The sequence below is a fragment of the Gigantopelta aegis genome, chromosome 10 (assembly GCF_016097555.1).
Source record: "Gigantopelta aegis isolate Gae_Host chromosome 10, Gae_host_genome, whole genome shotgun sequence".
Taxonomy (NCBI): domain Eukaryota; kingdom Metazoa; phylum Mollusca; class Gastropoda; order Neomphalida; family Peltospiridae; genus Gigantopelta; species Gigantopelta aegis.
Window position 1 is genome coordinate 57,050,149 of NC_054708.1, and position 14,202 is coordinate 57,064,350.

The window sequence follows — 14,202 nt, forward strand, 5'->3', positions numbered from 1 at the left end:
ACCTAATTCTGTAGCATTTGCAATATGCACATTAACCGCACACGCGTGCGTGCACACCCATACACACATACGGATTATTACATTTTACTGAGGCAGAAAATATTCATTTTGAGGCTATTGTTCGTTTCCATCAAAAGGGAACCAATGAATTGGCATGTAACTTCATAATGAATAAAGATCAAATTCATATAAAAACATATTAATTTATTAAGTTTTAAGCCCATACCATCTTACATAACTTCTCTCTTTTTTTAAACGTTCAGTGTAAATAAATAAAACATTATTTACAAATTGCCATCAAATTTTTTAGGTTCAACATCCGACATCAGACTGATCAGGGCGTATCTTTGTACAGTGCAGTCGAATGACCGTTTGGCATAATAGTGGATGAGTCCATGAATCTGTCTAGTGTCTTGTCTATAGGAGGACAGCCACTCCCGAGAAAGACCTTTCCCGGAGATTTCGTTCCCACAGAGAGGACTGCCACTCTCAGACTAGTTTACTAAAGCACACGCAGTTCTACCTTTAGTCTCTTAATTTGTAGGCCTACTGCATTGTTGAAATTCAAAATCTTTATTCGCTCAGCCCGTATACATAGTACATGAGGTCAAATATAATACAATTATACATTGTGAGCAAGTAATACTGGATTAACGTTTCCACTGGGATTACTTCAGAGACAGTGCATACCTTGGCTGTTCTTTTTTCTTCTTTTTTTTTAATTGTTTATTGTCCCCAGATACATAAGCAAGGTCAAGGTTGTTGTACATGGTACATAAACAATACATAATTAAAGCTATACACGAGAGAGAGAGAGAGAGAGAGAGAGAGAGAGAGAGAGAGAGAGAGAGAGAGAGAGAGAGAGAGAGAGAGAGAGAGAGAGAGAGAGAGAGAGACGCGGGCGTGTGGAGTAATAGGGATGAAGACGAAGATAAACGAAAGGGAACACAAAGGCCGCAAAACATGCACACTAACATATGCACACATGCATAGTATTCAATATTAAGATGAAACAGATAGATTCAACCTGATACTGTAAAACGGGATATTAATAATGGAAAAGCCATAATTATTATATAACTGAAGGGAAACTGTTCTGCAGACTAGGAAAAAGAGTACTAGAAATAGGAATAAAGAGTCAAAGAAGGGGAAAAAACTTTCTTGAAGATAAATAAGATCAATGAAATCTTAAAACATTGAGATACGTTTTCCGAACTGGCGTTATTTTGCATAAAAGTATGCTTATTAGCATATTCGTATATTTTTTTTATTAATAAGTTTATAAGTGAATTTATACAATTTGTTTGAAGAACTGTTGCTAAGGCTCCCACTGATCACCGAAGTCTTTATATTGGCAATTTTCTTTTATAAAATATGTATTTTTCAATCTGTATTTTATCAATAATATATCTTAGCATTGCTTGTAACCCATGTAAACATGCGTAGTCGTTCCTTTGCAACCCTATATAGCCGTTTTGCAGTAATGCTATAAATACGAATAAATGTTGTTATCCCGATTTCGGCATTTTCGTTTAATTCGGGCAAAAATCAGCCTGCCACTTAGAAAAATAGAAGGCCGCACGCCTATGTCATACACTGTATAATATATATACATACATACATACATACATAAACAAACAAACACATACATACGTACGCACGCACGCACGCACGCACGCGCGCGCACACACACATACATACATACATAGTCATTACATATGTCTTATTAGAGCCAAACGCAATGTTGAATTTTTGATCGGGTCTCAAAACAAATATGAGGAATGTACCACAAACGAGAAACTACGTTCGATTTGTGACGTTTTACACACATCAATTCATTAAGTTCGAAATTGTGACTATTTTTCATTCCTTTTCAGTATATTTTCACAAAAATGTCGCAACAAGGAGCGGCTCTGCAGAGTTATAACAACGAATTAGTGAAATGTGAGTATTGTGTTTTAAATATATGCACACACATAATATATGCGCTTCTGTTTTTTTCAGTTTAGCAGTTGATAGTTTTCGCGAATGTTACTAGACCATAGCAACACGCTAAAATTTTTGTTTAACGATACCACTAGACCCCACATTGATTCATTAATCATCGGCTATTGGATATCAATCATTTGGTAATTTTGACATATAGTCTTAGAGATGAAACTCGCTAAATGTTTCCATTACAGGTGTGCAGAAATGGAAAAATATTTTACTAACCTGCTGGACCAGAACCAACAAAAATGTACTAACCTGCAGAATTTATAGCATAGCACATCCTATTACCGCGTGGCTTATCGGAAAATGGGATTTTGAATAAAAACATTTGTCTAACCGAAAGAATTTTTTTGCTGTTTTGTTATTCGTGCTTTATATAGTGAAATAAAAAATTCCCACCCAAGTTATTAATTCCAGTAGGAAACACGTACCAGTTTTGATGCGGTGACATACATACACAAAGGGAAGGAACTCGCAAGTCCTAGTATGAATATCACCAGAATTCGTCTTTTTAACGTCCTGTAATGCTTTCGAGACGTTTCGGCCATAGATGTTTTGGCCCCTGTCCGTTTCAGCTCCATAACCATAGTCGTTTTGGCTCCGTAACACGTCGTTAAAAAAAAAATTGGCTGGTCAGCTGACAAACCCAAATTGCAGATGTCCAGTCTGAGATACATGGAAAGTCGGAGAGTAAATTGGAAGGAAATAATAAACACTTTTGCAAGAGGGGGGGGGTCAATTACTATTTCAAGGTTTTTGAAAATGGCACATGATTTATATTTGTTTTTTAACTTACAAGAGAATGGAACATTTCACACCGATTTGTTCGCATTTGTTAAAAAACATACTTCCTTCTGTCTATTTGCATATGTCAACAAACACTAGATGGTACTTCCAAATGTTTATTCCAAAAATAGCCAAGCCCGAAGAGTCTGCGAGCCCGACTATACTAGTAGGGGTTGAGAAATGGAAAATATTTCACAAGCCTGCCTGACCAGAACCAACAAAACATTTACCAGCCCGCCAAAATGTCTACTACAGTCGACGACAGTCACTTTTCGGACCCTTGTTTTGGCTTCATACACAATAAATAAAACATATCCAACGGTAATTTTTTTATGATATATTTGTTAAAAGGTATTTTTAATTTTTTTCATCTGTTAAAACTTAAAATTAATATTTTGTCCAGAATTATGAAAAGTGAAAAAATACTGACCTGTAAACAGCATTGTTTGCTTGTTATATTTTAATGTGGCGAAGCATTGTAATAATATAGCTAATAAGTATTCCAATGACGTCACTTTGAATCTCCTTACAATAAGGGACCGTAACAAAAGTATATTGAAGCCAGAGAGACTAAGTCACTTAGTCTGGGGGGGAGGGGGTTTACGATTTCAACATCTCCATTTAGTCTTTTTATCACTTTTGGCTTCACTTGCTTTGAACTTGAAAATCATCATACAAACACAACCCAAAAGGCTTCAAAACACTGGCCAAGGTATTTATTGTCGACCTACTGCCCATGCAAACCAGGATATCAAGGTGGCTAGGTATGTATTACAGTCAACTCTCGTTATAACGGCCATGTTGGTACCACACAGGTCTTGCCGTTGTAACGATCGTAAAGAGTTAGCTCTCTTAGTATGACAAGTGGTTTGGCAATCATGTGTAACACTAATAAATAATAAAGTAATGAAACAAACAAAACAAAAAACAAACAAACAATTGTTGTTATACATCTTGAGCGTGTTTAGGATGATTTTCTTTAATAAGAGTCACTTCTCTTTTTTCACTTATCGAAATTTGCGTGTGGCGTCGTGTCGCGGGTGGGTGTGATATTTTCTCCCAATAAACAGCGCATTAAAACATTTCACGATATATTGTAACTTCTAATTAACAAAAAGAGACTTGACAGGAACAACTCAACTCTGCATCAAGATATTAACAACAATACAAGTTGTTTAAAAAATCTCTACCTTGCACATCAAGCGCTGTGCGATCAGCCGTATACTAATCCGGTTGGTGTCAATCGTCTCTGGTCTTGTTTTTGAAAACCTATTTATTTACATTAATAGTACATTGGGGATTGACCAACAGGCATTGCCTATATTGAGCTCTCTCCCTACATATTACAAAATATGGCAGACAGAATAAGAACAATGATAACAGTTTTAAAGAGAAAGAAAGAAATGTTTTATTTAACGACACACTCAACACATTTTATTTACGGTTATATGGCGTCAGACATATGGTTAAGGACCACACAGATTTTGAGAGGAAACCTGCTGTCACCACTACATGGGCTACTCTTCCGATTAGCAGCAAGGGATCTTTTATTTGCGCTTCCCACAGGCAGGATAGCACAAACCATGGCCTTTGTTGAACCAGTTATGGATCACTGGTTGGTGCAAGTGGTTTACACCTACCCACTGAGCCTTGCGGAGCACTCACTCAGGGTTTGGAGTTGGTATCTGGATTAAAAATCCCATGCCTCGACTGGGATCCAAACCCAGTACCTACCAGCCTGTAGACCGATGGCCTACCACGACGACACCGATACCGGTAGTTTGAAAGAGAGACAGAGAGAGAGATGCAATGGATTGTCAACTGTTTGCTTGAAATATAAACTAACAAACCATTTTAAACATGTCAATATTTTCTTGATTATAAAAATCTGAATATCCAAATAAAAGTATTTTTAATTTAGGATCACTATGCTTACTTCAATGCCTGCAGTATCCACGTTATTTAACCGACCCTGCTGCCCGGCCCACCATGATATTTAGCTTAAGTTTCAACTATGTTTTTGTTACTTATCTGTTAATTCAGGTATAGAAGATCTTTGTGGAAAGCGAGATGAGTTACACAAACAAATATTGCAGGAGGAGGAAGAGAAGCAAAAGTTACAAAATGACATTCGCATACTGACAGAAAGATTAGCAAAAGTCAACGAGAGTCTAGCGAAGAAAATGTCATCACGGAATGAATTTGACAAGACAATAGCTGAAACAGAGGCTGCTTATATGAAGGTGACAGATTCATTAATTTAAACTTTACATTCATATTGCTGGAAACTAAAACATTACACTTGTGTCAAATATATATATACATAGACATTTTTACTGGGTATTTAATTTATTACCCTAATCTCCAATGTTCTGAATTATATTCTTTAGAGAGGGCTATTTAGTTTGTAATATTTCATGAAACAGTATTATTTATAGTTAAAATCAATATAAAAGAAGCTAAAACTGGTATAGATTGTGTAAAAAAAAAAAATATATATATATATATATATATATATATATATATATATATATATATATATACTCAGTGTCACTATTGAAGGGTCACTCATATTGTTAGTACTACACATGTTAACAATGCCCATCCAACACACTAATTATGAAAGAAGGAATGTATGACCTTCGTGGATTAGGCCCAGAGTGAAGTTTCCTAAGTAGCATTTGGATTTCAATATGAGTAATGGTACTTTGGGTTATAGGCCACAACAAAATGGTAAAAGTTATGCAAAACACATGTACCTACTATCACCCCAACAAATGGGTTGTCTGAACGCACCCATGTCTGAAATTCTGTATGTTGTGCCCGTGCAATGCGTTTTCACCATGGGTATAAAAGTGTGCATGATTGCCATCCATATATTCATGCACACTTCAGTTGAAAATGCATCGTGTTTTTGCTTTGCTTAATGCTGGCCCTGTCTTTGTGCATAGGAAATGGATCCAGTCATTTGAAGTCGTTGCCTCATCCACCCAGTTACACTCTGACTGACATTAAAGTACCTCGCGACTTCTCGTTGACTGTGTTCAACCTGTATGCAACCTACTCCATTGCCCTTCTCAACATTAGTCAAAACATGACACATTTTCAACTGAAGTGTGATGATACAAAAATAGTAGTGTCACAAATAACATTTTAAGCTTGGTGAGTAAACGTTTTTGGTCCACTAGCCAAAGAAGAGTAAGGTATAAAAACTAGCGTAGAGCACTGATTTGCAAAACAAAGTAGCAGAAAAGCAATTTAAAATGTGTTTAAATTCAACAAAATAAATTAAGCATGCCTTTATTTCATGTCAAAAGAAGTTGTAGTTTAAAATAAATTACATAAGCGCTGTAATCACCAATTGCTAATCCACTAAAAACGTGCAAAGTTGTCCATCTTTGTTGTGTCATGTCACTCATCTGGATATCGTAAGCCTGTATTACAGACTGTAGTAATCAGTAAAACTTGAGTGTTGGTTAATTGATTAGGCCATTAACAAATTTTCTTTTGTGGATTTTTATTGTTTATTTTAGCTACTAGATACGCAATAAAGGGAATATCGGCAAATAACAGAGTTAACTTTGAATTTTGTTGTCAGTAGCTGTGACTGTAAAATCAGTTAATGTTTCCTGCTGGTTGCTGAAATCATTAAAAGACTACTAGAGAACAGGTTTATTTAGGTTCTGTGAGTTGTCGACGATCAAAGATCTGGACTAGCTATTTTGCATCATCAACGTCCCAGACTGCATTCAGCTAATGATGAAAACAAATAGGATATTTACAGAAAGAATATTCTTTAGAGAGTGATATTTAGCTTGTAATATTACGTAAAATCTCATTAAAGGGACACACCCTAGTTACGGCTAGTTGTTAACCATTACAGCGTTGGTTTTCGCTATTAAACCCATTTTTTTCACAAATAAAATTGCACTTTACTTACCGTTTATTATTTAGAATATACATTTCCATTCACCTGAAGTGTTTTTTGGTAATCCTGGTAATCCTGGTTTTTGTAATACCACAAAATGCATTTTTCGTATTTCATAAAATGGCACGGGCCTCTGAGAAAAAAACGTTGAGCAGACAAGGTCTAATCTATTTTTAGACAGGATATTTCCATTTCAATGTCACAGACGTTGGTATACCACGTGACCGTTATCATTTTGGTTCGGTTTGTTTTCTCGTGCTCGGTTCGCGCAATCAACATCCGATTTGTTGTTGTTCATTTGTGAGATTTTTCTTCACAGTTCGTGAACATTTTCAGTAACAATAAAGTTCAGACAAGTAAGTGTCTCAATACAAAACATTACAAACCCTTAAAACCAATAATTTTGCTAAGTCTTACAATATCTGGAGAGGGGATACAACCAGGACAGAACAGTTGGAACATGTCCCGGAGAAGTGAAAGGAACACACCCCAAGTCTGTGAAATTTGTTGTGCTTTGAGCGACATCTACCGGTGACATCAGAATACTAACTTTCAAAACTGTTTCAAGCAATTGGGACATGGGGATTCCCATGGTATTTATCGATATAAAACCTGCTTTTTCACTCCATTTGATAAAAACGTGATCTAAGTGTGTTACAGGTTTGTAGATTAACCAAATTATAATTTATTTTCGCTGGATGGAACTAGGGTGTGCGGCTTTAATATTTATTGTTAAAATCAATGCAAAAGATTCATCTGGAACAGACCACCAATTACGTTCGTATGTTAGTATTTCTTACAATGACTGTTTCAGAATCTGAGGTTGTGTTGGACTGGTGGCAGTCTCTGCTTTTCATTGTCCACCATCAGCAAACTCAAGACTAAACCACTGAAATTGCATAATTTACATTCTAAAAGGTCCAGCCAATCTTCCTAAGATTTTGGTCCCTACTGTATAATCATTTATGAGTCTTCCCTAAAATGAATATATGTGCATGTGTGCAATCACTTGATCTAAATGAATTTGTTTTTGTATTTTGTTTTCTTCTATGACTGTTTCAGATTTTGGAAAGTTCACAGACTTTGCTGAATGTGTTAAAACGCGAGTCGCAGAACCTGAGGGAAAAGCCATTCAGCCAGCAAGGAGGATCATCGTTAGCAAGGGAAACTCACTCATAAGAATCACAAACTGAGCTTCGTAAAACCTGCTGTGATATTTCACCATTGTGCTGTTCATCTGTATACATTACAGTAGTAATGGGGTCATGAACATCATCGTTAGGAGCCATTCTCCCAAATTTCACCTGACAGGGGAAATGTCAGAAAGGATCTACCAATCAAATTTTCTTGTTAGTGTCTCCATTTACGACAAGTATTTAATGAAAAAAGCTATACAATCATTATTGAGGCAACACAGAGTATATGGGGTACAGAGGGTGCTACTCTGTAATTGCATACTGTACTCTATAAAGGAAACTGTTTTGTCACTCAACTGGAAGCTGGTGTAATTGATTTTGTTAACAGATTAATATTCAGTGTAGGCAAATATATGCAGAATTTTTAACTGGCCACAGGGAGGATGATTTGGGGAAACGGAGTTGGAATCCATTTATCTTTAATATAAAAAACAAATTAGGGGGGAAATATGGACCTAAAATGGTGAGGTACTCTTGGGGGGGAGGGGGGTAAGTTTTCCCGATATTTGTATGTATATACAATCCGTTCACCGTGTACTTATTAGCAGATATGTCTTGATGTTAGATTTTGAAAAGTTCCCATTTTTACTTTGTGACAAAATGGGGGAAGATCCAGGGCTTCTAGAATGTTTATATAATCCACTAGCCACGGGATCAGTGATTTTAAAAATTTACTAGCCACGATTAAAAATTCACTAGCCCAACTTTAAGTTAATACAATTTTACTAATTAATAGTAATAATCAGATATGACACCTAAAGAATGAGTTAGAGCTTAAAACCACTAACACTTGGTGGTGATGGTGGGGGCAGAACATATATATTTACAAAATAGACCTAACTGCAGCATTTGACTCTTTTTTTATTTATTTTTATTTCACTAGCCGTCAGGTATGACAATAGTAGTTATTTACTAGCCCAACATTGAATATCACTAGCCATGGGAGTGGGGTTACCATAATCTAGAAGCCCTGGAAGATCATATGTTAAAGTATTATAATGTCTAAAAATGCATACATGTACCTGTATTATGAAAAACAGACCTCATAATAATTAAATTCCTGTACAGTAATAGTTCACTTATTGTTTGATTTATTGTGGGTTTTTTCTTTTTTTACCTTGATAAACATTAGTCAGTTATTGCCATGTTTTTACTGAACTATTGTTCAAATGCACTTTCATTTGAATTTCCAAGTGGTTAGTAGGTTATTGTGAGAGAGTAATATTATCACATTGTCACTACTGACAATAAGCAGCTGAGGCACATCATCTTCACAGATAGCAAATAGTAAATTTTGTTAGGATCATTTTTATTAAGTAAACCTTCTTTTTTGTTTTAAAATTAAAAGCTGTTGCAGGCATTAACCCCTACTTGGAAAAAAAATCTTGATAAGTGTGAATATTTGTTTCTTTGTTTATTCCTTTATCAAAATGCTTGAAGGATCGTAGGAACTGGGGGAGGGGGCAGCTGTACATACATCCCAAGGACGGAAATATAAGTTTTCCCCCATACTATATACAAATAATAGGGAAAATATGGCTAGTGACCGTTCCACATACACATATACAGACACAAGGTTTTGCTTCCCACTTCAGATATCGTTCCTACATGCTTGGCATGTTACACAATACATGGAAACAACTAGATTTATCAAACCAAGGGATACACTGGGGGAAAAATTGGGGTCTGTATTTTTTTTCTACATGTAGGGTTTGTTTTAAAAAGTGACTGTCTGGTTCACCATTGATATAGTTCAAACATCAAGCATCATGTGAACACTGCTCTTAAACTTTGACAGATATTGAAGAAACAACATTTTTTATGGACATTTTTAAATAGGGCCTAGCTGACATTGATCTGTGCAAATCCAAAACAAATATGCTAGGAGGTTAGATATATGCTTCGCATCCCCCTCCCCTTCCTGCTATGTTTGACAAATAAAGTCCAAGAAGTTGAATATTTTAATTAATAGCAGTTACACGCCTTTGAGTAAAGAGGAGTAAGTTTTGTATCCTATGAATTATTGCATTTAATGTGAATAACCCCTTACTTGACTCTAAAGTTCTAAACAAAAAATAAAAATCTATGAATAGATATTTTTATTTTAGGATTGTCTGTTATTTATTTTACGTTCATCGGCATATGAACATGAACTGTTCACTGATGATGTAATCTTTACATTCATTGAGAAATGAACAAACTCCCATTGCTGCGGCTGGACCACAGGATGATGTTATATTGTAATGGAAATTTAATTATTGTTATTTAAATTCAACATATTATAAAGTTATTTATGTTCAGCTAAAATAGTTCAGACATTCTGAAACCAGCACGATTAATCTTTAATAGTATATGTATACATCAATGTATATTTTTCAGCCAAGCTAAGATCTTCCCTTTAAAAACAACAACTGTAACAGCTATGTCCATCCCTCCAAAAACTTAATTGTTCTGGGGGGTTTATATAATAAAGCTGAATTATGGAATTATTTAACATGTGCACATACTTTATCCACACTTGACCAAAGACTGTTTCTGTTGATACCAGCATTATTATGAAGAAATGCATATGATTGTTATTTCCTAATTGATAATGATTTCTGTATTTATATTTTGTAGCATACAAACTGTACTTGACTATGTTTAATGTGTACTAGTATGTATGAATTTAATACGTTAATACGTATTATTTATGTTGTACTGTTTTAAATTGTAATGTGCACATTTGTAAGGTTACGGAAAACAGCTTTTTAGTGAGCTACAAGGGATACCAGCCTGTTTTTCAGGTTACGACAATATAACTATCAAAACTGGGATGCGATTTTGGGAAAGCAGCACATTTTCAGTCTTTAATATTCTTACCCACCAGCATAAAACCTGGGGAAAAGACAACAAGAGAGCTGGGAGTGAGAGCTTATAAGCCTCTTTTGCTAATGTGGGAGGTGGTGTTGATGATGTCATATTGTTTTCTTAATACATACCTGTATTTGTAGGTCTAACTTTTTGTGTGTTTTTTGGGGGGGATGGGGGTGGTGCGATGGTCAGGGTTTTTTTTTTATTGGGGTGGGTGCAGACTAAACTGTAACTTTGAATGCTGTTATTTTCATACATCTAAGGTTTTGTAGGTTTTTAATTATATTCTTTAAAACAATTATTAGATGAGAAAGAAAAGTAGATTGTGTTGATTTTTTATATGAGCCTTATCAGTAAAGTTACAGCAAAAAGTGCTTTAAACTGGTTGTGCCATTCGATACACGAGCTATTCCAACCCCTGTAATTGCCCAGAGCAATCGGCAATGCCATGGAGTGTTTTAATTCTCCACGGCACCTTTTTGCCTTGGACTATATTTTTTCAATGGCATGTTTTTTTGCCGTGGACATTTTCTTAATTGCAGGAGTTGGTATTCTGTGTACACATAATGGCAATGAGCTGTAGCTTTGTCATAATAAACATGTAATTTTGACTTGTGTCTTGTTTTTCAATAATTCTTTTCATTTCATTTTGCTTTAATCTCTGCCCCAAATGGTAAATTGTAACAACGATCTGGTTGAAATGAGGTCCACTGGTCAATAATTCTACTAAAAATACCGCTAGGACATGTTTGCCTGTATTGTTTTATACCTTTGACATCTTTGAATTTATTCATTATGAGAATGTCTGCGTGAAACTAGTTGATCAATGTATTTTCTGGTGGAGCGTGACTCAACCTCCCAGAAAAAAAATGTGTCTGACATAGTCTAGACAGTCGGTAGCATATGTAAGCCTACTTTCAGTCCCACACTCGACCACTGGCCATGTCAGAGATTGGGTGTGGGAGAGATGTGCCTGAACCTTAGTTGGATAGAGGCATGTTAATAGAGTTTACGTTATGTTATGTAAGCCTACTTTTAGTGTCGGACACTGGTGTTGTCTGAGCTAAACCGCCTGCGCATGATTTTGTGGTGCCAGTGTTGCATCTCAGATACTTTTAATTATTATCTATGAATAAGTGTTCCACAAGTTCTTCTGTGATTATTTATAATGCCAGTGATCACTATTTTTAAAAGGCGACACCGATTACGCGTCATTGTGACTGGCACGGCGAAGTCATTCTGGTCAAAGCGAAGCTTTAGCTTACTCCGCCCGCTCGCGTGAGTCCTGTATAAACCCCCAGATTTCAGCTTTAAGATAACATTTACTTAGAGCTGCATAAAGTTTTCTTGTAAAATATAACGATTTTGCTTTGAATTAAATACCCCTATCCCACCCAAAAATTTAAATACATAACATGACATAACCTTTTAAATTTGACAACGAACTGGCTCATATATGCACGAATATTTGTATGTACTTATATATTTTGCATCATGAATCCTGCCGGTGACGGACACTGGATTATTACTGTACATAGTTCTGTGCTACTTTTATTCCCTGTCAGGCGCGGATCCAGTGGGAGAGCTAAGCTGAGAACGTTACCATGAAAACGTCAACAATCCTTTCACGTGACGTCAACAATGCTTTTACGTTTTAATATGCATATTGATGTCAAAGCGATACTACGCACATTCGTCTGAACATAGTTTCAATCCAGAAACATGCGGAAAATATCGCCGTTTGACATTTATAATCATATTTATTTTAAATGTGAATAAATATAAATGATCTGTGCATGGATTCAATGCTAGTACCACCTAATGATAACATAACTACTGTGTGCTGATCAGTTCCAATATTTCCTGCAAATGAGTGGATATAAATAGAGGTAAGCGATTTATTTATTGTTTTTTTCTTTAACTGTTTCTTTATCGGGACCGATGAAGTAGGAGGTGTGGTATGTGGGCATTGGTGTAGACAGAATTTTATATTGGGATGGGTGTGGGCACCTACATTGGGAGGAGTAACCCATACTCTGTTCAGCGATCCTACTTCCTACATTTTGGTATTTTTCCTACTTTTTTGTTTCAAAATGCCGCGAATTGCCAGTGTACCTATTCCTGGTGTTATTATAAAAGTCAACAGTTATGTTTTATTTAACGATGCACTCAACACATTTTATTTACGGTTTTATGGCGTCGGACATATGGTGAAGGACCACACAGATTGAGAGAGAAAACCCGCTATCGCCACTTTAAGGGCTACTCTCTTCGATTAGCAGCAAGAGATATTTTATATGCACCATCCCACAGACAGGATAGTACATACCACGGGCTTTGTAACACCACTTGTGGTGCACTGGTTGGAACGAGAAATAGCCTAATGCGCCCACCCACATGAATCGACTGCTCATCAGGCGAGCGCTGTACAACTGAGCTACGTCCCGCCACGGGTGAAAAGAATAGTAGATGGTTAAAAGTTTGTTTTGTTTAACGACACCACTAGATCACATTGATTATTAATCATCGGCTATTGGATGTCAGACATTTGATAATTTTGACGTATAGTTTTAGAGAGGAAACCCATCACATTTTTTCATCAGTGGTAAGGGATTTATTATATGCACCATCCCACAAGAATCACAAGGTGATCTAATGGACTACTCGGATGATGAATACATCTGAATCAACATACTGAGCCATGAGTGATTTAATGAAAACTGAACTGAGTGAACTGACGGGCTCCTACCGATTTCGGTTTTCATTGGCTTATCACAAGTGTGGAATTCCCCAACAAGAGATCACGTGAGATTTCGCTATTTTTGAACAAATTTAACTGTCTTGATTGAGGGGTCGTCTCATATCTCCAAAACATATTTATATCCATAGAGGTATGGTAAAACGCCTTTCCAGGGGTCGGTGGGTGTGGGATTTGCCTTGGAATTTTGACAGTGGCCAGCTGTTGGCATACGCGTTACATGTAAGGGGGTGTTACTAATTACATAACGCTCTAGGGCTAGAGGAAGAGGGTACTGTGTTCGATTTGCGTAAACAATTTCAAGACTATGTTATTTTTATTCATTACTTAGACCTAATTAAGTGTTTTTTGGAAATGCGCGGTCAGTCTAGGATCGATACCCATCGGCGGGTATATAAAAGACCATGGTATGTGATATCCTATCTGTGGGATGGTACATATAACCGATGCTGAAAAAAAAAATGTAGCGGGTTTCCAAGGCGCGTGTGCCGGGATTTCAGCGGGGTTGAGGTTATAGACATGTCATGTCATAGGGTTCATGACAGGAAAGGTGGGGGGAGGGGAGAGGAGGGACCGTCTGCACAGGCAGGTGCAAGGGAGCACCAGCGTTCCGATCAAATCGGTAGCAGGCTGGTGGGGGTGGGGGTGGTGCTATGGAATTTGAATGGAGCAGTTAAATACCAAAGAGA

General features: G+C 36.5%; 1 protein-coding gene across 1 annotated transcript; it reads left to right on the plus strand.

The window, feature by feature from the left end:
• The first annotated feature begins 1,810 nt into the window (after positions 1-1,810).
• On the plus strand, positions 1,811-11,366 carry LOC121383321 (Sjoegren syndrome nuclear autoantigen 1 homolog). The gene is made up of 3 exons (XM_041513273.1): positions 1,811-1,944; positions 4,822-5,021; positions 7,769-11,366. The coding sequence occupies exons 1-3, from the start codon at positions 1,893-1,895 to the stop codon at positions 7,883-7,885; spliced, it is 369 nt and encodes a 122-aa protein (XP_041369207.1). The 5' UTR covers positions 1,811-1,892; the 3' UTR covers positions 7,886-11,366.
• Positions 11,367-14,202: the final 2,836 nt, after the last annotated feature.